At 40.5% G+C, this 25,638-nt stretch overlaps 2 protein-coding genes across 2 annotated transcripts; both read left to right on the forward strand.

Annotated features, from left to right (window-relative positions):
• The first annotated feature begins 846 nt into the window (after positions 1–846).
• Positions 847–10,889, forward strand: LOC103472093 (E3 ubiquitin-protein ligase znrf2). Its single transcript, XM_008421474.3, has 4 exons — positions 847–1,693; positions 5,296–5,391; positions 8,327–8,432; positions 9,906–10,889. Exons 1-4 carry the CDS (start codon positions 1,375–1,377, stop codon positions 9,961–9,963), a joined length of 579 nt encoding a protein of 192 aa, XP_008419696.1. The 5' UTR covers positions 847–1,374; the 3' UTR covers positions 9,964–10,889.
• Positions 10,890–11,850: 961 nt separating this feature from the next.
• txnl4a (thioredoxin-like 4A) lies at positions 11,851–14,472 on the forward strand. Its single transcript, XM_008421475.2, has 4 exons — positions 11,851–12,006; positions 12,212–12,390; positions 13,749–13,852; positions 13,977–14,472. The coding sequence occupies exons 2-4, from the start codon at positions 12,238–12,240 to the stop codon at positions 14,146–14,148; spliced, it is 429 nt and encodes a 142-aa protein (XP_008419697.1). The 5' UTR covers positions 11,851–12,006; positions 12,212–12,237; the 3' UTR covers positions 14,149–14,472.
• Positions 14,473–25,638: the final 11,166 nt, after the last annotated feature.

Raw genomic sequence — 25,638 nt, forward strand, 5'->3', positions numbered from 1 at the left:
ACAAGAGAAGCCATCAGTCATAATAAAGAAAACGAAGCACACAACACAACTTTATACCAATACTATTGTTTTACTAAATTTGGGGCTTTGTATAGCTACTTTTAAATAAAATAACATCCTTCTGTCATAAATTCAAACTGTTTTTTTATTTGCAAGTTGTCACGCTTCATTTAATAGTATCTAACCAACTTTGATTGCCCCTTGCAGCATGCAGGGTTACAGTTACAGGTAATGTTTCATTTTTTTAAAGTCAGAATTTCTTCGTGTTTTTAATTCATTTATAAATGTCAGTTTCAAAATAATATTTAATTAGCAAGCTAAATATTTAGTTTTGAAAACTAAATATCTCACTCCAAATTAAATATTTAGCGAGCAAGTAGCTTCAAACTAAATATTTAGTTAGCAATTTATTTCCAATTATTTCCAAATGAAATATTTAGACAACAAGGTAAATATTTATCCTCCAACTTATGTTGACAATATTTACTTAGCAAGCTAAATTTCTAACTTTTAGTTAGCAGATTAAATATTTAGCTGGAAGCAAAATATTTATTCAGCAAGCTATTATTTAGCTTTAAACTAAGTTTAGTTTGAAGCAAAAATATTTAAAGTAAACTAAATTTAATTTGAAGTTGAATAATAGCTTGCTGGCTAAATATTTAATTTAAAGCTAAATATCTAGTTTGAGGCTAAATATCTAGCTTGCTAACTAAATATTAACATCTGGAGGAACTGCAGTGGACCAGAACTCCAGAGAGAAAATGTTGCCAGGACAAGAGACCTAAACTGCCAACTTTACTGTTCACGTTTCCATATTTAACGCTTTTATTTTGAAAGGCGGACCTTGTTTATTTGACTTCTATAAGTGCACTTGACTTAAGCGCCCCGCCACAGAAGGTGGTGGAGGAGGGCAATCCCTGTTTTTATTTTTCCTTCCCGACGGCCGCAGTTAAGCTCAAAAACAAACTTGGACCAGACGAGCTTTACGCAAACATTTGCGTTCCTGCGTTCGGCTGCGGCGCAGGGAGTGGAGGCGTGGGGCTCATTAGAGTTTTTTTTTTTTTCCCTTCTTCATTTCTTTGTTGAAAAAAGGGGAAGGGCTCCGCTAACGGAGGAGAAAAACAGAACAATTGAATATCAAGTTTAATGTGCTGAGAGTGCGCACTTTACGCACGGAGCGCACCGTAGGAAAAACTCCTGAGATGTTGGACAACCTCGACGGTCTCGCCCTGCTCCAGCGTGTCTCTTATTTCCTTTGTTAGTGTCAGCTCTTCTGAACTCACCGTGAACATGTGTCGCGGCTGAAATACGCCAAACTTTCCAGCGTAAAACAACAACAACAATAACAACAAAACCTGCAAAAAAGAGACCGGCATGGGGGCCAAGCAGAGCAGCCCCGCTTTTGATAGTAGAACTCGGGCTTACTCAAGCTCAGACCTCCCGTCTGGAAACTCAGCCGCGGCGGACGAGATCACGGGGTTTAGGTACACAAACGGACCCGACGGCCCGCGGATCCGGTACACGGGCGGAGGGCCCACCAACTCCGGGATGAGGATCCCGACCGGCAGAAGGTCGGGGTCACACCATCAGGGTCTGGATGGCCCAGACGGGGATGAGGGCCAGCTGCCCCCAGAGGCGCACCGGCTGTTCATAGGGTCCTTACCGTCTCACCTGTCCCCTCGCCTGCTGGGAGGTAAGGTCCCCGACCACAGATTGCACAATCATAACAAAAACAATCTCTGGAAGACGGAGGGAATCTCACTTACATAGGGGAGCTGAATGTATATCTATCTGGTGCATCGTTTTACGTCAATTATTTGATCTTTTTCACTCTAATCTGTACTTTGAACAACCATACCTCACAACACTGCTGTTTTTTTTTATTTCATGGAATAGAACTGCATTTACTTCCTGTCTTTATAATTGGCTCAACAAATTATGTCAGATGTTTTGACACTCTTGCGGTCAACATGAGATTAAAGATTTTAAACAAAGTCTTTTGAGTATCATTACCTAGTGATCCGTGACGCTTCATTAGTTTCTCACACAAATATTTCCAAACTGCTGAATTTGACTTTCTGTTAAGGGAGAGAAAAGGACTAACTTTGTTTCAGCCAGCTAACCTGCAGTGGAAGGCAACAGGTGGAGGGGGCAGTGCTGTGTTTAGTCACTAGCGTCACATTAAAATCATTTTAAACCATAGGAAAACCTGCCCATTTTGTACCCTTCGGGATTGTTGATGTAATAAGATCTCACACCCAGAAACTTTGAGATATTAAAATGACATATTTTTTTAGCCAAAGTGAATCCAGTATTAAGAACATGTCCGGACATGTTGGTGAATAGTTTAAACTTGTTTTATATGTATATGGTTTAGCTTTTTTTTGGGGGGGGGGGGCGGAAATAATAATAGGAAGTAGTTCTTTCGATCTTGAGTTGTTCTGTTGACATAATGATCAACAACACTTGCTTACAACATATTGAAGAAGTCCTCATCAGTTTGATGAGGCCATCATCAGGCTGGGTTTTACACAATGTATAGAAAATGTTTGGTAACTATGACAACTTGGGGTGTGCACCGATCGCAATTTTTTGACCGATCACCAATTTTTAAGAAGTCTACACCGACAATTCTGATTTTGATCAACACACTCTTTGTTTTTGTCTTGAAAACTGCTAAATGTAGAGACAAAGTTGTGAAGTTAGCAGCAGTGGGGCGACTATTGTTGACCGCACACGTGGTGGGCGGAGTCTGTCAATCAGCCTCTCTCACAGCAAACGGACAGTAGCTGATTTCCAGCCCGTTGCAGATGACCATTATCAGATTGATTTCGGCCTATTGTCCAAAATGAAAGAAAAAAAAAAAGAAATTAAAATGGAGAAACTCAACTGATGAGAATGTGTTTCAAAAAGTAAAAATCACAGTTTTTAACTCAATTTATGAAAATACTGTAAGGCTCGTTGTGTTGCTGGACCTGTTTGTGGTAGAAATCTGAAATTGGCTTATATTTGTTCAGAGAAAAACTGAACCACGTTCTTTTTCCTTTTTTTAAACCACCAGATCATGCTACTAATATTAGCATGGATTCTTCTTCTGGAAAACGGCCAACATCTCCCCTGTGATTGGCTGTTTTTGTGGCTTTATGTGAAGCCCACGTACTTCCTGGTTAACCACATGTCGCCTCTCATGCGGATTACTAAAACTATTAAATTGCTATTTTAATGTATTCCTTATTCAAATACTGAGGTCATTTTATTACCCAGCACTAGCCATGGAAAAAAATAAAGGGGAAAAATCTTCAAAGGGAAAATTTAAGGTACAACACAAAATCTCTTTTATTTAATGACCTTTTTTGCATTCATATTATTTCCGTAGTAGGTAGTACCTCAAAGGTTAACCACCTTTTACTCAAAAGCAGATTTGTGTGAAGAAATTTCCTAGGCCTTGCTAAATAGCAGTTTTTTGTTGTTGTTGTTTGAGGAAACATTGACCTACGTCCCATTGAGTCAAACTGTAGCTTCTATTTTAAATTAGTTAAAAAAAGTGTGATCTTATTTTTGTCTATTTAAAAGTATTTACAGATATAGTTTCCCAAACTAGTGAAACTTTTTTATGTCATTGAAATCTTATGTTTTCTGGTAATCTGGTTAAAAGAAAAATTACAAAAAAAAAATGTCATGCATGTGTGCTTTTTTGCAAATTTAAGACAAACTTTTTTTACTTCAAACTCTGCATTGTATTTTTATTGTGATTATTATTATTTTATTTTTTCTCTTCTTTGTGAAGTCTTCGGGACCCTGGATTTGGTCTGGATCAAATAATTCTGCACTGTCGTTAAAACGTGATTGACAGAGTCTCTGTTTACCCCAAAACATGGCTAAAAATCTTCTCTTCATCTCATGGACTCGCTATCTTGTGACCTCTTACTCACAATCATTAGATGTTACGGTTGCAGTCCCGACTGCTTGGTATTTTTCCATTTGACATTCGATACCTGGATCCGTTTAAAAGCTGTATGATGACTGAACCCTTTGTTTAGCCCTCCTGCACATTTATCGCAGCCACAGGTGGCTCTGCGGCCGCTGTGCCGCGTTGCCCTTTGTCTTCCTTCTTCTGCTTCTCCTCTGTTGTGCAAAACAGGCCTGCGCTTTTTTTTTTCTTTTTTTTTTTTTTTGCTCTGAGAGGGAAGAGAGGACTATGTAGGTCAACAGATAAGCGTTTCCTGCTGGTTACACATTGCCTGACACGGACACACACAAACACGGAGTGAAATTCGCAGGATGCACTCAAATTTCCTGAATCGGCAGGTTTAGCCGTTTCTCCTGAACTAGTGGGAGTCTCCAGATCCGAGCACAACAAAGCGGGAGCGGGGGGGGAAGGAAGGCGAGGGAGCTCGTTCTGTGACGGTCATGGGGCTGAAAGAGGAAACGCTGCTACGCTTTTACAAACGACATCCATAATAATCCAACTGATCTCTGTCTCTCTCTCCACGTTTTTTTTTGTGTCTGAAGTTACTGGTAGAGGTAATGAGGAAGTCTAATCACTGATGAACTCATTTGTAACCTTTGCCCCCACCGATGAGAACCATGTGACCTAACGGGCCTCACGCTGACTTTACGGAGTCCCTCATAAACGCATGACACACGCATGAGGGAGACGCCAGGCGCAGTGATGGCAGGACAAACTCTGCATTTCTTCTTCTAAAAAGAGGCCAGTCTGTCTCAGGTTGAGTGGCTCTTGGCTTAATAATCTTTGCTTGGAGCAGAACATGGAAGATCCGAAATGATATCTGATATGTCCCGTACAGTAACTTGCAAAAGCAACTTTTCAACTGGCAGACATTTTGCTACATTAAAACCACAAATTTTCTTGCAACAGAAGAAAGTTTGTGGTTTTATGTGGAAAAAAGCGGCACGAAGCATAATTGAAAACTTGTAAATAAAATTGGATAGAAGTTTGATAAGAAAACAAACTTCAGACAGCTCACATTATGTAATTTTGTCTAACATTGCTACGTATTTTAAGTCAAGTCATAGATCTAACACATGCTAACTGTTACGCATCAATTTATAGATAGAGCTACAAACCTGAGCATCTTCCTTAGTAGACTGTCATGCAACAACATATCATCTTCAGCCAGATGATAAATAAGATGTGCTGTAACACAGACTGCTACTGGAGATGGTTCCTGCCCACAGCTGTCACTTGAATGTCCCATGGGGATTATTAAAGGTTTTTTAATTGTTGATTATGGGTCCTAATGTTCTTTGTGCTTTTGTGTTTTGTACTTTCAGGGTTCCACTGTCCTGTTTGCTCCAAGTTTATGGCGGCAGATGAAATAGAGAAGCACCTGCTTGTGTGCTTCAGCAAAACACGCCTTACCTACAACAGTACGTTCTGGCGCGGGGGGAGGGGAGCGGTTCTGACAGTAGTTTTCTGTTATGATACAGCAGACGTGACGAGTTTTTTTTATCTTCTCCTTCCTGCTTTAGAGAGACAGAACAACATGTAAGCTGACTTTAATTTTAATCAGTGTTTGAATTTTCTTCAACAGCATCAGAATGTTTTGTTCAACAGTTGAAGAAACTGATTACTTATGATTAGCTTGCACAACCAGTGCGAGCTAATCAAGTGGTTGAATTACATCCTGACCATGTTATCGAGTTCTGCCGAGGCCTGATAAGGAGCCATTTATTTGATTCAAGTGTGCTGGAGCAGTTCTGAACCCACAATAACCGATAAGCCAGACATACTTTTACTCCCCAACCTCAGACCCGTGAAGATCCATCTTCGATTTGCTGTACTTGTTCATGTTTGTGCCGAAGTATCAAAAACAACAACTAGAGGGAACATTGGGAAACCCAGGCTGTTGCAGGAAAAAAAAGCAGAAGGTGGTTGCAAAAACAATAAAGAAGCATAGTGTTTGTATGATATTAATGCTTTGGCTATGGGGAATAGCAGCTATATCTTTGTAGTTACCATTAGAGGGCCCATAAAGCAATCTTTCTGATTATCCGGTCAAATTACCGCTAGCTAGCTAAAAGTTTAGCTGCGCTAACCCTAAACCAGTAATTATCAATAAATGCTAAAGCGGTAATTTCAAATTATATCTGCCCTTACAAGACTAAAACCCTTGAGTACCAATTTAATTTCAATGCTATAATACTTTCTATAAAGCTCATAGATATTGTACTTGTGTTTATATCTTGTTCTCTTTTGAAAACATGAGCATTAATATCGACATCGTCTTACTGTTTGAAGTATTCTTAACAGTCAAATGATCAAAACTTTAACACCAGTGTCAGCCAGCTGTTACAGAACAGCAAACTAAAACAATTGATTCATTTAGGGGAAGCTAAGCACGCTAAACGTTTTTTAAAGCTAGCAAAAGTGCTAAACAGAAAACTAGCTCCAGGTTAGCAGAAGTGTGCCCACCACTGGGTATTGCACTACCTAGTGCTCACTGGCATGTTACTCATAGAAATATTTTTATGTGAATTTCCACAGACACTCACCTTCAGCCCCCCAAATGCATCCTGAATGCAAAGCACTGCCAAAAATCCACAGACTCAATTGGAGAAGTCCCAGAATGCACTAGTCGACCCTTAAAAGTCAGTTGTCTCTGAATGTAGGCACTAGCTAAAACTGAAATTTCATTTTGTTTAGTTGGTATCTAGACAACACGGCTTCATTTAGGCAAAAAGTCAACCCAGTGTTGACGCATACAGTCGGATGGGTGCATAATTGTCGATGAAGAACTTTCCCCCTCAACTCCCTTTCTCTCTTTGAAGATATTTTTGTCATGCAACTCAGTTTGTGGCCTCGGGCTCTTGCAGGCTGGAACTCTGTATCAGTCCTTTGTAGGATATCAATGGTCCTTAAGACCAGAGCGAATCGTCATCTGCATATGTGGAATTTGCACAATACAAATTCAGTCTGTGGAAAAACACAGCAGAAAAAGCTACGTTTTGACTCGCACATCTAGAAACACTCAAAATTGGACGACAATCTCACTCCAGGTAAACATTGCTTTGCGATTGCGGCTTGACACAATTAAAATCATCAAGAAATTTTACTCTTTGCGTTTTGCCAACCCACAAGAAAGAGATGAAAGAGAAAACCAATACAAATGCATGACGCAGCTGCATGTCAGAGCAGCGCGAGCAGCACCTGCACGAAGCGACGCACAGGAAAGACGTTTAGAAAACATCAGAAGCAGACGGTTGCCCTGTGCAGCGCGAGGTGCGGGCCTCTTTCGTCGGGTCGTCGCTGTTTGCCTGAATGCCAGCGGCGGTGGATTCCTCTTTAATTTTGCGGCGCCGCATTTGCTTATTCGCGCACACGCCCACTGCGGTATGCATGTGGCTGATAAATGTGCAAATCCAGAGCATCTGCTGAATGGCGTCAATCAGCTAATCGTGGCCATGCAGATGTGGAAGATCGGCACAACTGCTGCTTCGTTCTTTACCTGCGCTAGACTTTGTACGTAAGAACTTTTTGATTGAGCCTGCCTTTTGTTTCACTCTGATAAAGCCCACATGCAGTTTGAAAACCTTTATTTTTTGTATTCTCTGACAGATGAACCCAGCTCATTTACAGAATCAGTTACATTTAAATTAAAAAACAAATGAAAGATTTTTATATTCAAAATACTAAAATATGCTTAGTTGGTGTGTACTTTTTTATATAAATAGGAGAGAACAAAAGGACAGGAAATGATCAGAGGATATTTTACTTTTAAGCTGACTGACAACATTAAGAATAAAAAAAGAGTAGTACTACAATATGAAGTAAAGCTAAATTTTGTATATGATGGAACCTGTTGGAGTACTTAAAACAATCAGATACAGGCTGCTGCAAAAGTATTGACCTTCATTTAAAATTCTGTAAACAAAATACAACAACATGAAAAAAGTAGGACACTTAATTATGGCTTCATTTCTTTCAGAAGAGCTGCACTTTTTATTATTATTTTTTAAATTATATTAAAAAACAAAAAAGATTGATGGCAGTCAGTTAAACTCCAAAACTCAGATTTGTTTTCATGAAACAAAAATATCTAAAGCTTATTCTGTCTCATTTGATCCGAGATGGGCACTTGAACTAGGCCATTCCGAGACATTTATCTGTTCCCTTGTTGTTTCTGGAACTGCTCACAACCTCTTTAAGGAGATGAAACGTGAACGCCAAGAGGTTCTTTTTGTGCGTGTGTGTGTTTATGATGCAAAGTACTTGATTGATTGATTGATTGATTGATTTTAGTTTTTGTTTTTTGGTGCGTTGTGTAGCTCTGTGCTCAGTTTGCGCGTTTTGTCTCTTTCTCAGAGGACATCCTATCGAGAGACTCCGGTGAATGTACGATCTGCTTAGACGATCTGGAGCAGGGAGACACCATTGCCAGGCTGCCCTGCCTCTGCATCTACCACAAAGGGTAAAAACACTCAAATATGTGGAAGTGAAAAGAGAGAAAGTGAGTTTGTTTATTGCATCCTCAGTGACTGCATGTTGTTAACAGAAAGATGAAGGCCTGGTCCTCTGCTCTCAAATCAAATTCAAAATACTTTCTTAATCCCAAAGGAAAATTAGACATATCTTGTTAGTATGCCAACCCTTGCGATAGGCCATAGTTAAGTGGAGCAAGACTCCAATCAACCATATAGACACCCTTTCAGTCTATTATTCATTTACCAATACTGCAAATCAGTTGCTGACTGAATCTAATTAAAGTCACAAAGATTTTCTCCAAAACTGATAAACGATTGACACCTTACATTTGGACTCCTTTCAAGATTCTCATTCGACCATCAGATACCCGACAAGAGTCCGGGTCCGTACCGTTTTCACTTCCTGTTGCAAGACGAGAATGAGCTGCCCCAAAAATATCTGCCAATTATGAGGAAAGTAGAAAAAGAAGGAGCCAGACGAGGCTCTAGAGATCCTCCGGATTCGTGATCAGAATCAGACCGCCTGTTTCATCATCTTTCCAATCTTTTATCCTGAGATGGATCACAAAATAATGGGAGTGACAACGATATAATTCCCTAGCAACCAAAGCAATTACTCTGAAGTTTTCAATCACAAGATCCAGAATCAGCCTCTGAAGTAAGAGTCTCCTCATAAACTAGTTCAGTTCCTTATGAACTAGTGTAGTTCCATCTGAACAAGATAAACCGATTGATAAAGTAAAATAGGTTAAATGGAATGAGGGAAGTGTAAATGTTGGAAAGATTTATTGCAGCATATAGTGTCTAAAATATTTTTTCTTCCTGTATCAAACACATGTAGTAAGGACTGGGTGTCCAAAAGAGACATGTCAGTAATGTTCTTTACTGGTAGCTAACGCTTTGCTCCAGTTACCTGGTCAGAGAAGGCTGCACTTCAATATGGCGACATCCATAGATGTTGTTTGTGGCACTTGTTACGAACATCATTTTTATTTTCCACATGCAAACAGAAGGTTTAATATGTTCAGTTTAGAGCTGCAGAAGCTACGTATAACATCGATTTTAGACGCACTCCTACCTGCCTGTCTCGTAAAATAAACATGTTTCCACTGAAGATTGCTGCTGTTAATGGGTGGAGCGGCCATATTGAAACGCAAAGTCGGCTTTACAAGTTGTAACTGGCGATAGTTGGAGTCGCTCCCGGTTTCCTAGTGGTAAATTTGACTCTGGAGGGCGTTCCAGGTGAATGTTTCCAAGCATTACTCAGGCTAGCTAACTAGCTAACTAACCTGAACTGCTATCAAGGCCTTTCAGGATATCAGGAGCAGTTTAGTGTCCATGTAAAGAGATTCTTAAAACAAAAGGAATGGCTCAGTCTGTAATTCTAACGTTTATTTTTCATTAGATACAAGATATTAATTACCTCTTGTTTTTTTTGCATTGTTTTTTTTTTTTTGCAGGTGCATAGACGAGTGGTTTCAGGTGAATCGCTCCTGTCCGGAGCATCCCGCCGACTAGGAGCTGCAGAAGCGCAGCTTCATTCAGCAGTTCATCGTCGAGGCTGACTGTGCACCCTGACCTTATCCCAACAGCTGCCTGGTCCGGTGAAACGACACACTTTTCCTCAGGGTCTGCGGGACGTTACGACACGCAGGATTCCTCTTATTGCCTCACCAAACACCGATGGACTTTGGATGTTTCCCTCTACTATGCTGCGATGTTGCAAGAGCCACAACCGGAGACGTCTTCTTCTTCTTCTCCTCTCCGATTTCCGTGAATTTTCCTTATCACCATCTGTCGGCCTGAAGTGGAAGCTGGGTTCTGATCCAGACAGTTATGTGGGTCAGGGTGCGTCTTCGCGGTGGTGGACCTGTCTATCCAACGGGATGGAAGGGGGTTTCGGCTTAGTGGCAGAATGTTGATGTTGTGCAATATGAAAATTAGCCAAACAGAATTTCAAGCGAAGCGTATATATGCTTTAAGGGATTGATTGCTATGTTGATGCTAGTCAGTGAGTAGGTCCAATTTTTATTTTATTTTGTTTTTTTCAAATTGGCTACCGGTGTCCTTTGTTAAACAATCATGTCTCCTAAACCAAATTGTCTAACATGAAATTGTTGAGTTCCATTAATCATGTGACCATTTGGTAGCACAGTGATGTGACTGTGTAGTTGTAGTTTTGAAGCTAAAGAAAGGTTCAGACATATCTAATGGTGATTTATACTTGCTCTGAGGAGTGCCATAATGTGCTGCTATGTCATAGACTGGAAAGTTTTCTTTAACCTTTGAGCCTGTCCGTTGTCTGTCGTTCTCTCCTGTTTGTACTGTAATGAATCGCACAACAATAAATGTTTTTATGTTTGTCTTTTTTCTGGTGAAAGAACTGTTTTAGGGTTCCGTGTACCATATGCGTTGAATTAAATAAGCCCTTGATTATTAAAGAATGCAGGAGTGAATGTTCTTTGTCTTTGGAGAGAAAATTTCAAACGGGGTCAAATAATTTAGATGCTACAATATACTGGCACAGACAAATTTCCTGGCACCGCTGCCTGATAAGACCTAAAAATGATTTCAATGTGTAATCTCACAACAACAAAATATTTATGGTGGAAGACCTATTGTGCCCGTTTTACTTTTTAGCCTTTTTAGAGTCCAGATTATTAGGAAATGTAAGAAGTATCAGGACATTTAAATATGATTAAATAATTATGCCACCAGGGAGGATTTTATTTGAAATAAAAAGTGCCCTTTGATTTTTTTCCCCACCCCTGCCGAAAAGAGATTGTTTCAATTAAATGTTGCATTTGACCAAAAAAGTGTTCCTTTTATTGCTAATAAAAGCTGACAGTCTTTTTAAACCTTAATTTTTTTTTATTTTAAATTGGTTTTATTGCCCAACTTTTAAATATACATCTCTGCTGTTTCTTAAATACGCAAAGATGGGTTTTATCCAGTTTAGTTTGCCTTACATTAGATTTTAGTGATTTATGTATAATTTGAAAATTTGCCCAAAAATATTTCAACCAATCACAACTTAGAACAGTGTGGTCCACATTCAAATGTGAATGTACAGGTTAAGCAGAGTCTAAGTATTCCTGAATGTGTATATTTATATTATTGATGAATATTTTTGGATAGAACCGAAATGTTTTTTTCTATGCCACTGTTGGCTTTTTACAATTTGTAAGTTACTGAAACATTGCCCCTTCGACCTCAATTTAAAAAAAAAAAATTAAATAAAAAATAAAAACTGTTCAACAACTGTTATTTAAAAAGTTTTAATGCGAACAATTAAAAAAAACTTGTTTACTAAAACCTTTTCAGAGTTTGAAAAGTTCAAAAATAGTTATATAGCCTATATATAAAAACAAGACGTACATATAAAGACCTTGTCGCTAGTTTGATGACGTCATCGCTCTTACTGGGACGTTTGTTTGACGCGACGAGACGTCCAAGACGCAACATTCAACAACAAATAGCTTTTTTTTTAACCTTACTGTATTACTTTACTCAGTAGTTAGGCGTTTATTTCGATACTTAACACTCACTTGTTAATTTAAGGTGAGTTTTTCTATTAATTTGGTCAGGCTTGTGCTTCCTCTGGGGTTTCTTTTCCGTTTCTTCCAGATTTTTCCTCAGCTAACATTACCCAGCGCTAGCTATGTTTAGCTTCCTTGTGTTTCGCTACTCAGACCAGTGCATTATGTTTGTTTCATGTCCGTCTGTCTCCCCTTCAACCTTAAAACTCGCATGTACTGATCTACAGGTTGGAAATCACTTTCTTGGATCAAGATGTCGTACATGTTGCCACATCTCCACAATGGCTGGCAGGTGGACCAAGCCATCCTATCTGAGGAGGACCGAGTCCTGGTCATCCGCTTCGGACACGACTGGGACCCAACGTGTATGAAGATGGACGAGGTTCTTTACAGCATCGCTGAAAAGGTTTGATTAGTTTGTTGACGTCTTTGCCATCAACGTCACGTCGGAGCAGCATCCAAAGTTTGCTCCCTAGAATAACCTGCTGGTTTATTGGTTTTTGAAACGGGTTTAACTTCGTGTTGTCAGGTCAAACCCGCTGTTCACTGTACTATACATATTTATGTGAAACATTTCAGTTACTGCTACATTTAGACGTTTTTTGTTACGAGACACAGTAACGCCAGCAGAGGTTGCTGTTTCTTACGTACTTCTGATTAATAACTGGTAGTCATCATGTAGCTGACATCTCATTAGAGATACGTGAGTCAGTATTTTGTGGCCATTTTTTAGTCATTTAATTTGTAAACTGGTTTGTTTAGAGGTACGGTTCGTACACAAGGTATCAACCTCTGTTTAAATAAACTAAAGGGAAGATTAGATGCACAAAACCGTAAATCTTTTATTAGAGACCATGCTAAACATTTAAAAGTGTCACGTTTAATAGATAAATGTTAGAATATATTTTTCACATAAGATTTCTAAAGAAGAAAACTCTTATCTCGGGGATTCCTGTGCTTTGTAACAGTAGAAGTTATCAGTTTTTTAATGAGATTCTATGATTGAAATCTGAAGTAAACAATTTTTGCTTCAAGCCAGATGAGCAAATTGTTTCTTCACAACTCAGGAAGTCTATCAGCCACGGAGCCAATATATTTCTACATAATTAATACGTGTATGGCCTCAAAGGAAACAAGCTGAACATGAGACATGTTACGTGTCGCACGAAGTCTTGCAGGAAGGCTATAACTCTTATTGACTCATTTCCTAGACCCACTACTCTGTAAAATTGACCTTTGCACCACATTTCTCAAATATATAAATTATAAGCATTTGCACATTTAGAGCATTTGGTTCTCAGGGCTGTTTGAGAATAATCAATAAGGATTTCTGGTTGCTTTTACACCTGAGGTGGAAATATTTAGGTTTGTGTACAACCAGATGTAAGGACCTTCATCCATTTCATTCAGGCATTTATTGAATAATGTATGTTCATTCCTTTGTATTTAGTTTTAACGGGCAAACTTGTAAGATTTTGCTGCTATTTTTAGCTTCTACAAAACTCGTTACTGAGTTTTTATTAGCTTGCAGTTTTCCGGCTGATCACTGAAGTTGCTAAAGACCTTTGAGGAGTTAGATAGGATCACTTTCTCGAGTTTTTTCCGATCTCCCCAAAATTAAGGAAATTAAGACAGACTTGTCAGTTCACCCCTATTTTTTAACACTGTCATAGTTAACTTTTACTTTATAACTTGTCTTTTTTCTACCTTTCTGCTAGTTTTGTTGGACACAATTTTCTATCAACTTTCCTTTCTTTTGGCCAGGTCAAAAACTTTGCTGTCATTTACCTCGTGGACATCACAGAAGTGCCCGATTTCAACAAAATGTATGAATTGTACGACCCCTGCACCGCCATGTTCTTCTTCAGGTAGGTCATTCTCCGAGTGTGAGCGTTTGTGACGGGACGGTTGAATGGACGGTTGACGGCTCGCGGCAACCGCTGACACAGCTTCCGTCTCCTGGTGTTAAACGATGACGTTTCTGTTTCCCAGGAACAAACACATCATGATTGATCTGGGCACTGGTAACAACAACAAGATCAACTGGATCATAGAGGACAAGCAGGAGATGATAGACATTGTTGAAACAGTGTACCGAGGAGCGCGGAAAGGAAGAGGCTTAGTGGTGTCTCCCAAGGATTATTCCACTAAATACAGATATTGATTTTTTTTTTTTCCATTTGCCTGCCTCATTTGTTCAGTGTTTGCCTTCCCCATTTGATAGTTTGACAACCGAGAGACGGTAAGTAACGGAAAGCAAAACAAAATTGATTTTATTTTTGTTTTGTCGATGAAGGAGGAGAGGATCCTCATCTGAGGTCTTGTTACTGTTTGTGTTTCATGTTTTTCACCATTTCATGAATATTAGGTTGTGTCCTGTGTTTTTTGAAATCTTATTTCTGTGAAATAAGAGTAAAACAGATCAGACACATTGTATTTGGCCTCTTATTTGACTGTTGTAATAAATATGAATTTCTACTTTAAAACACTTTCAGTCTGTTGATTTTTATTCTATTGAAATGAGTTTAAAACTGCAGTATGCAGAATGAAATGTGATGTCAAAGAAGCAAATGGAAAGGGTTTCAGAGCAGGTCTTAAGTTTTGTTAAGGTTTAAAGTTATGCTAATTAAAGAAAAATAGACCGATGCAACTTAAAAAGGATACAATCATGCACATACTGCTTTCATACTACTCAATTTTACTGTTTTTTTTTTTATCTTGCTTTCAGAATTTCTGGGAAATTATTTTTTTATTGTTTCACAGGTAAATCTTATTTCTAAAGTTTATTTATTTCAGTTTTTCATTTTGAAAGTAACTTCAAAGCTTCATTACACACACAGTGATACATTTCTAATATTTCATTTTAGATTCTGAGGTAATGCCAAAGTTCAGTTTCTCAAAAAAAATATTTAAAGTTACATATCATAATTGTCTAGTTTAACACTGAGACGTTGGTGTACTGAATTATATGACCATGTATTTAATTGCCTGCATAAATTTCCATAAAAAATAAAATTTGCTAATAGTTTTCAGTCTTGTGATGTCCATCCATCCATTTTCTTTACACCCTTGTCCCTCAGTGGGGTCGGGAGGGTTGCTGTACCCGTGAATTCGTTCTTTTGGTCATGACCCAAAGCTGATGACCATAGATGAGGGTGAGAACGTAGATTGACCGGTAAATCGAGAGCTTCGCTTTTTGACTCAGCTCTCTCTTCACCACGACGGACCGGTACAGCGCCCGATTCACGCCAGACGCTGCCCCAATCCTCCTGTCGATCTCCCGCTCCTTTCTTCCCTCATTCGTGAACAAGATCCCCAGATACTTAAACTCCTCCACTTGAGGCAGGACGACCCCCCTGACCCGGAGAAGGCACACTCTACCCTTTTCCATGACCATGGCCTCGGATTTGGAGGCACTGAGCCTCATCCCGGCCGCGAACCGCTCCAGCGAGAGCTGCAGATCATGATCTGATGAAGCCAACAGGACCACATCATCCGCAAAAGGTAGAGATGCGATCCTAAGGCCACCAAAACGGATCCCCTCAACATCTTGGCTGCGCCTAGAAATTCTGTCCATGAAAGTAATGAACAGAATCGGTGACAAAGGGCAGCCTTGGCGGAGTCCCACTCACTCCGCCAAGGCTGTGGCGGAGTGAGTGGGACTCACTTGGAGAAGTCGAACGCCTTCTCCAAGTCCACAGAAAGCACATCCATCCATCCATCCATCCATCCATCCATCCATTTTCTTTACACCCTTGGCCCTTAGTGGGGTCAGAAGGGTTGCTGGTACAGAAAGCAGATATTGCATTAAAATAGAGTAAATAACTTTTAGAACTAATAGCTTCTATTTCCTTTACATCATTAATACACATATTTCAATGCATTTATCTGAGCACAACCATGGTACCTTTTACAAATTTATCTCAACAGATATATCTAGGAGCTTTGAAACACGTGCTCCAAAAATCACCACTAGATGGAGCCATAGTACCGAACAGTCTAGATTTGATCTAAGACGGTCACTTAATGCTGATGAATGATCCAATCTGGCTTTTCTTGATCTAAGAAGATTTCTGGTTTTCTTTGAAATTTCTTTCTTCTAATTTTGAATTTTGAAAGATTCTCTTTCTATATTTTACCATTCCAGGTTTGTTAATGGAGGTTACGTGGAATCTTTTGGAAGATGTAAGACCTTCCCCATTTATGCTTAAAATACTTTTCTTGTAACCTAAGCTACAGAAGTTAAGCCAGTCTTCTACCCGATGAGAAACAACTAGAGAAAACACCCGTAGTTACTCCCTCAGACAAATTAGGAGGAACAAGATATGTAAAGGTCACTGCTTGCATCTTCACTTTGAGGCTTAGACAATGTACACTGACCAATGGCCTCAATGACGAGGTGCTGAGGTGGCTGGTTACCAGCTGGCAACTGAACAGCGTTTGAGCAGAGAAGAAGAGGCAACCAACTGTTCTGGCTGCTGCAAAAACTTTGAATAACTTGGCTGTAGGCACACCAAGAGACAGCGGCAGCTACAACATGACCTGATTGCTCTAAAGTCTGCACTCTGACCGTCAGAAACATGTCTGTAGTAGAAAACAAGCTCGTTTTCTCATGTTTGTCTGTGTGTATGCCATGTTGAGGGCCCACAATACCCCCCTCCAGGCGTCCCACGTCCTTTCCAGTTACATTAACCCAGAGTCTGGCATGGCTTCGTCTTTGTCTGGCCCGTCCCTGCAGGGCTCATGTACACCATTCCAGAGACGCTGTTTTCATATGGAGCGTGGGGCAAAAGGCCGCTGCCATTGGTCCATTATAATTCACATTATCATGCATTGTTATTCCCTATTAGAGTTAATCAGCTCAGCCTCAGGGGAAGCAAGTCCAGACAACTAAGGGATGGTGACTAACTCCGGTCTAGACGTGAGAAGAGGTGAGGTGGATGTACAGTAAAACACAGAGAGGGGTAAAGACATTCAGACAGAAGAAGAAGCAGCTTTTCTTATGGACTATATGGGGAATATGCACGCTCATGCTGTAAAGCCGTTTAATCCGTAATCTGGTTTCAACTGATAGTGTTTGAATGAGGGGGGGATGATCCGGGCGCCAGGGGGAAGACACGCTGGCATCCTGCCATCCCCTGTGTGTCTCTTGCTTTCCAGGTCTGTCACTATCCATGTGGATACCCAGCAAGCGGCGGGGGAAGGGAACAAGATATTTGCCAGTTTCTGGGACACCCTACCCCCCTTACCTCCCTGCCGACTTCCATACTGGCACTCACACGGATGCATACACAAATAAAGCTTTGCCGTCTTGTTTCTACCCAGCAACTGCTTACTCGCTCTGATCTTAACATACATTAAACATGCTAACTAGCACATATTCACTGCTAACATCAGTGGTTTTTGTCATCTTTCAATCTCTGTTGCGCCATTTTGGCTTTCTCCCATTAAGGTGGATTTCTCCATAGAATTTGAACTGGGCCAATAGGCGAACAGAAAGAGAAGTTGTGAACAATGACGTTGATTTTCTGCACAGTTTTAGAGTCGTAGTCTGCCTGTAGTTTTAGCAATGGCAGCAGAGGAAGTGAACAAGCCCTTTCAATCTGTGTGGGCAGGCTGTTTCTGGTAAGTTTCAAAGCGTTGGACTGACGCCCAAACGTTAGCAATTGGGTAAAATTTTAAACTTCAACAGAGTCCACCCAAGCGATCATTTCTCAAAAGCCGAGGGTCCAGACCTTCTGCGCGAATCAAAATGTAGAGCAAGTGGCTGGTTTTTACCAGACTACGTCTCCAGGGATGAGGCTTTAACCAGTTATGCCCCAGTCAGACCAGCTAGATTTTTCTCCATTTGCAGATCCGAAGCAGTTCTTCCCTGTTTTTCAGAACCACTTCAGGGTTTGTACAACCCGGACATAGCCAAGTATTACGCACAAGTTGAGATGTTGTTGATTGGCCTGTCAGCATCTCAACCACCATTTTCAATCCACAATGGGAGTTGGTGAGGTAGCAGACTGAATATTGATAATTGTACCGTCAAACCTTGAAGTCCAAACCTCTTTATCAATTATGTGGGAAGAGCGCATACAGCGTCAACTGGACACGGCAACTAGCAATGAACAAATGCTGAGAGATTTCTAAGAAACTGGTCGCAGAAGGGCACACGATTATGACGCCATGCTAACCATCAAGTGTGACCAAGAATCATCCTGATACATGATTCTTCTGATAAATACATTTTCACAATTGTCACCAAGTTTGCATTCTAGGCTCCCTGAGAATCTCTTTCAGATTGAAGACGAAGACAGATTAAATATAACATTTTCTTTAATGAGCCATATTTTTTTTATACATACTGTTGCTACCCATGCATGTGAGGACACTTTGATGACCCGTTATCCCATCCATCCACTATAGTAGTTTGGTGTTTTAGCTCAAATGGGACACAGACCAACACTTTTCCTGGTACGTGCCCAATGAGGTGGATGAGAGGAAGTGGAAGTAGATGCTGTGTCCCGAACACACACACACACGCACACACACACACACACACACACACACACGCACACACACACACTGTCTGTTAGTTATAAATAACTTAGATGGAGCGACGCAGAACACCCTGAAGCTATGGGTCATCCGGCGCATCTAGAAGAGGCCATTAAAGTACGCTGAAATGCTCCGTATGTGAAAGCAAGCGGGCTGAGATTCTGTGAGGCATGTGACCCGACTCAGTGTTCCGCTGAGCGTTTTTAGTAATGAGGACGATGTTGCGCTCATAAAGTGGATTACAGGCTTTTAAAGTCCTATAGAAACATTCTAAGCGCTAAATTCGACAGACAGACGGCTTCTATTTTCAATCAGATGAGGAGGGAGGCACTGCTTAATGGCAAATATGGAGGCTCACAAGGCCTGGCGTTGTTTCATTGACCTTCCACTGGGTTGTTTTTGTGAAGCCCCTTCAACTTTTTCACATTTAATCACATTATAGCCACAAAGTTGGCTGTATTTTATTGGAATTTTAGTTGTAAGATGTAAGTGATGTTTTAGCCTGAGCAGCTCAAACAAAGAATGACTGGACAGCTTCTATTAACAGCAACTCTGATTTAGCTCTGGACTTTGTCTGGACCAAATTTGTCGAGTACAAAGTACTTGGAAATAAAAATGACTAAAATCAAGCAATATTTTTATTTATTTATTTATTTTACTGTATTTTTTTTAGGGTGGGGGTTAAGAAAGGGATCTTATCCATTGCAGATCCAAAACATATGAAGGATTTTGCACATTTGCTGTACTAAAAGTTTTGAAAATATTTTGGACTTGATTGAGCTAATCTATTTTCAGCTATAAGAACAGTTTTAATAAATTCAATTAAGTTTAATAAGTTAAAATAAAGCTAATTTGGTTGCGGCAAAGTCAGCTTTTCTAATAAAAGTCTCTGGATAGCTGTTACTCCACTAGTTGTAAAAGCTTGGTTATTAAAAACATAAATACTTTGTGTTGTACTTTAGATTTTCCATTGTAATAATAATAAAAAAAAAAGTTGATAATTTTACCCCGATTAGAAATAATAGTTCTCTGTCTGCATCTGGTGGAAGGGCCAAATTTGTATCATTCTTGAATGAGAGTTGGGGGTCTGACATCATCAATCCAAGGGTCACAAAGGGAAACCTCAGGCACAGCCTCATAAGTGGTCAGTGAGAAGTTTATTTTTAAGCTTTTCAGGGGTTGGACAGACAGAATGTGACAGGATATTTACAGTAAACTGCTGCTTCTTGCACTTCTTCTTCTCTGTTCTTGTATCTCTGCACAGAGATCCTGTCGGAGGTGCTACCGTCACTGTGAAGTGCTGACCTCATTCCTGCACGGCCTTTAACTTCCTCCTCGTCCAGTAAACTTCAACTCTTCTTGTGGGTTACATCACAGCCTCTTTATGTAACCGACTCCGCCGGGAGCGACATCAAACCTCGTTCCTGTCTCTTGGCTTTCTAATTACTTCAAGGCGAATGTCAGCTAATAGATTTAGGGATGAGATAGGAGGAGGTGGCTCAGTTTTAATGTGGAGCTTATCGCCGAATCTCTTCTGAATGGAGACGATCTCGGGATTTGACGACGGGCTCGTTGGCTTCAGGGTGGGTTTGAGTGAAGAAATCAGAGTAAACAAACCGTCGCCTACAGGCTGGCAGAGATTAGCAAGCAGGGATGTTTGAGGCTGATAATATCCTGAACCAAACGTACACACAAACCCTCTGCTTTTAAACCACTCCTCCTCTTCCTCCATACATGCTGACAAACTTACCAGCTGGGTGGTATGTTTGTTTTCACACCCTGCCCACCCCCCTCCACCAATTTTTGAGTCCTTCTTGGGGATTTGTGACTAAACGGATTTGCATTCCCACATTCCCCCCCCCCCAAAAAAAAGGTATGCCATTCCTCCATAAGCAGTGGAAGCTGAGGGTCCACCGAGAGCATCACCAGAACTCAGTGGGGAGGCTGAGGCAAGGAGGGGGGGCTCCCCGACGTGCCGTACAAACACACGTCACATGAGGGGCCCCTAGTGCCTCGCACTCAGCTACATCTGAGGTTCGGCTCCTCCATTCAGACGCTTCAGAACCAATTAGCACCTGTCCCATACTCCCAGGCGGGACAGCCCTCCCTCTACAGGGAAGGTGTGATGCTGAGAAATGCTACAGCTGAACCAACACAGGCAGTGTGCACAGACTCTCATGAATGTAGAAGAGGAAAACTGCATTTTGTTTTATTTTTTTATTACTTATGAAATATGTTTGAAACATGTAGATGGAGATGGTTTGTACTTGGAATCTTGGTTCCAGTTTGAAGTGACAATCCAAACCTTATCACATCTGGCTCACAAGTGTCTTTTTTAAATGCTCTTAATATTGTAATGTGATGTTTTGCAAGCAGTTTAAACTAATAAACTTAAAAAGAAATTACAAAATGCATAGTGATAGTCAATAAATTAGAATATATAACTAAATCTCTGTCGTCAGCACAAATTTCTTCTTTTGTCCTAAGACAAGTTAGCTAAAAAAAACAAAAAAAAACACCTTATGCAACAATATAAAAACAGGATACAAGACCCTCTGCAATAAACTATGGAAGTATCTCCACACCATGATACTCCCATCACCGTGCCTCACCAGTAATGTGACGTTCTAATTTTCTCCACAGTCACCATAGCCCTGTGTACTTCTCTGATTAACGCTCTCTGTGTCAGAGAGGTGGACTTTTATGTGTGGATTTTAGGTGGGGATGACCGAGCGACTGGTTTGAAATTCAGTTCTCTTTCTCATCTAATCCCACTGCTCCCTGACCTGGCTGCTGTATTCTTTTTGGTCTTTGTGATGCTGTTTGTTCCCTAATGTTCCCAGACAAACCTCCCAAGACCTTCAGTGAACACGTTGATTCATACTGAGATTAGATTTTCTCACAACTCTGGTCACACCACACTGTAAAACCCTCCGCACCGAATCCCACACTCTCACTTCATGAGTCTCACCAACTGAACGTTAGGCTTTGTGTATGCAGATGAGCATGTGGGCAGCTGCTGAGCTCAGTATGAACACCGACGGCATTTGAATTAATTTGGTATTTGTGAGAGGTATTCGGTCTCTTAAGATCTCAACGTTACATTATGTCAAATGTATCCACCTGCTTCTCATCATCTCAGGTCCCTACATAGTCTTTGGTAATGGGGGGGCATCCGCTGACAGAAAAGAGGTTGCTCATCTCTCCTCTCTGCCCTTTTCCCCCACTCTTCCTCCCATTTCACCCTGCTGTTCCTATCGATGTGGTCTCCCCGACCCTGCAACACCCCTGCCGAGCTCGCGCCGTTAGTACAGTCTGTCTGTACTCTCTCCTTATAAGGGCAAAACACATTGACAGAGGCAGAGAGAGGGGGCCAAGCCTCCTCAGTCAGGCAGGTAGGGGGACAGTGGCTCAAGCAGGAAGAAAACAAGACGTGATGAAGAAGAAGAAGGAGAAGAAATGATATAGCTGATGGACTGCAGTGTGAGAAGGAAATATGTGTTTGGCTGGATTAACTTCTGAGAACAAAGAGGATGTTTTATAGGAAAAGGCCAACACCTCATCATCTTTATCGAAAACATCTTAAAGAAACCTTTTAGAAGCAAAGACCCCAACGCTGTTATGTTTTAATGCACAATATACATACAACACATTTTAAAAAGCACGTACTACTTACAAATACCTCAGAAAATAAAATAAAATCCATAGTGTGATAGTAAAAGTATATTTGCAAATTGCAACATTATTGCTTCATATGGCAGTACTGCAAACACACAGTTGATGGTTACAATGAATGGATCTAAATACATCGCCAGCCTGAAAAAGTTGCTACATACACAGTATTACAGAAAACTTGGAATTGGGTTGATCTTCACTTTCCAACAGAACAAAGTTCTCTGAACATAAAGGTGGAGCTACAATAGAACGGTTTTTACAATGTGTTTACAGTCAGTCAAAGTCTTGACCTGAAAATATGTGACAAAAGCTTGAAAATTGATACTTACAGATGTTCTCTGTCTATCTGAAAAGTGTTGAGGATGGTCCATCTAGTCCAGTCCCAATAAAAAACGTTTACACTTCCGATTGTTAAATAACACTTTTGCAAGGCACTGTACCTGTAGCATCCTCACTGAAGACATCTAACCTGTAGGTAACTGAGGGCAAGAAAACTTAGGATATTTTCTAACTACAGCATGTTAGCGATGGCTACATCATACTTCTTTATGCATGTTAGAAATTGCTTGTTTCAGCTTCTGCCCATTGAGAACAAGTTTCAGTACTTGGGTCTTTCAGGTTTACTTGTTTCCTGAAAAAGGCACAGAATGTGGTTTTACTTTGACAGTACCTGCAGTCAAAGCAAAAGAGCAAACCACTGTGTACCGGCCACTGGCTTCCTTTCATAAAGGCACTGCCAAAGACCATTTAAAAAAGTCTTTATAAAGAGTATGTATGTCCAAAATGTACACTAGACACGTTACCTTCCTCAATGACCAGCAACTAGATGTGGATAATAGGAATTACCTGTCTTTATCTTTACCACAGTTGCGGAGAAGCTTTTTATGAAAAATATATCTGGTTTACTATGAGAGCTACAAGGCATAACAGATGTTAGCTCAGTTTCCTTGCAGCGGAAATGCTCCCAGTTACAATCCCAGCCCCGTGCCTTAATGTCTGTAGTCGTGCATGACTTTGTTGTTCATCTGTGGTTCCAGACATAGAAATATTAAGTTGATGGGCTAATCCAAATCAACACTATATGTGGGTCTATCACCTGATCAGAGAGTACCCCATGTCTCTCCCATTCTCCACCTGAGGCAGGCACCGGCTCATTACAGGTATAGTTTGTGAATGATTGGATGTTTCACAATGTCCTTTTCCTCTCCATAGTACCGACTGTAAAAGCTATTTCTGCACAGATGGAGGATGCCAATTAGTCCTGAGAAAACTGCTTCACCTCTACTTAAAGTTTTGAGGAGGAAAGCACTGTAAATTCTTGGTTTTACAGTGCTTCAGCATTCTTGGCCGGGGCAAGCATTCATCTTGTACTAAATAGATCGCTAAAACAAAGTGCTAACCAAAACTTTGGTCAGCTTTTTTGTGCTCTCAGTCTTTTGCCCTAGTAGTAACAACTGCACCTGACATCTCTTCATAATTCATAAAGCATGACTGGGCTCATTAAGGAGACACACAAACGCCACCGACGAGTCTCTGCTTTTCACAAAATGGACACCAGCCCAAGGAGATGGACCTAAACAAATCATAGACACTGTATAAATAACACAAGGTTCTCTACCTTACACCGGTTGTCAATTCTGTGCAGGTATTAATATTTCAGATACACTTTTCTATATTTCTATGTGGCTCTCAAAAATTATCTTGACCTCTCTTTTGCACCTGACTATGGACAAGGCAGCGTAAACCACAACAGATGTGAATTTAACGACACACTGACAACGGCTATTAATAGACCACAGTTTGAAAATCTTCCTCCCATTAGATGGGTTTGGCAGTCATTATCTCAGGTTTTCTTCCCAAAGAACTGTGTACAGTAGTTGTCTTTGTAGGCAAACTTTCTCCAGAAGCTTATGCAAATTGACTTTCTCATCTGAGTGGTAACCTTGGATACGAGCAATTTATCCGTTTTGGGTTGGTTTGGAGCAGAGCTGTTATCTTGCAGAACAATGTGCCCACATTAGGTCATAATAATATTTCTCAGGAGGGGGTCTGCACAACCACATGCACAAACATGTTTGTTTCAATAGCATCATGGAGATGCCTCAGCTCCACAGAGCATGCACACCTCTTAAACTATTCCAGCACTACTTCAGTAAGTACTTCATCTGGTCCCTCTAGTTTTATTCTAACGTTCCCTATGACCAGATAGAACAAGATACCAAGATACTTGGTGAGGCAGAGAATGATCCTTGACCTGAAAAGGCAGCAAATGTGAAAGCAGCTAAGACTCGGGGACCGGAATGAAGCAAAACCACAGAAAACGGGTGAACCTTGTTCAGATTAGAAAGATTGGGCTAACCTCACCAGTGAGCGCCTTGGTGATCTAGCCTCGGCTTGGCTGGGCTCAGTCTGAAATACTTGTCTTGTGGGTTATTGAGATTGGGTCCAATGGCTTAGACTTGGGTGTAATTTAAATCTATATCCATAAAAACACTTCTAAACTCTGAAAGAGTACTTCTGATTACTGCTTTTTGGACAAAGCCTTTCCAAGAGGCTCTCTCTGGATTTTATGTTTCATGACATGAAAACAAACCCAGTGGGAAGTCACCTTCAAGAGTATTCTCAGCTGGTGACATCTGAGCAATGTATCTGTCAACCACATTCAGAATGATTAAACACAAGGTACTTGGTCAAGCCCCAAAACCCCCACCACACACACACGCACACACACACTAGCACATCAAAGACGTTTATTAGCACACAACAGACGAAACTGCCCCCAACCTCTTTTCTTCTCGAGAACATCTGCTTGGTGTTGTGGTTGTGTTGGGGGTGGTGCTGATGGGGAGAAACTGTGAAACTGTGAATGTTCTGTTTAAACACCTTATGAACTCTATTTCCCATTAAATTAGCAAAGCATCCCAATTAAACTGTCTTATTCTTACATTTTGGAAAGAGCCGTCTGCTGTTTAGACAATTGCTAACTCGTCTTTTCCTATAGTTTTACCAGAGCGATGTCAACTGGCCACAATACATCAAATTACTTGTGAAAATATCAAAGAACAGCTCGTGATTTCCTCCCATCTTTTGTGTACAAAGTGTTGATGTGAGTGCCGGTGTAAAATAAGGATGAAGTAAGACAGAAACTTTTCTAAGGCTTGCGTGAGATTACCAGCTGCATATGTGCTCTTGGTTGAGCAATGTTGGACACTGTTTGGTGATGTGAAAGTATCAGTCAGAAAGTCCACTTCTCAGACACAACCACAAAAACAGGAAGAGCTGAGAGTGAAGTTGGACATCTGACTGTCTCTCTGTTCTACATTTAGCTCTTATGCCTATGTCAGGCTTCAGTAGGTCTGACTTAATTAATAAGCAGCGTCTTTTGTACAGCGAGTCTCCCACATTTTGTCAAGAGAGCTATTAAAAAACAGCC

Source organism: Poecilia reticulata, chromosome 11 (assembly GCF_904066995.2).
Source record: "Poecilia reticulata chromosome 11, P_reticulata-male-v2, whole genome shotgun sequence".
In the NCBI taxonomy this organism is placed as follows: Eukaryota; Metazoa; Chordata; class Actinopteri; order Cyprinodontiformes; family Poeciliidae; genus Poecilia; species Poecilia reticulata.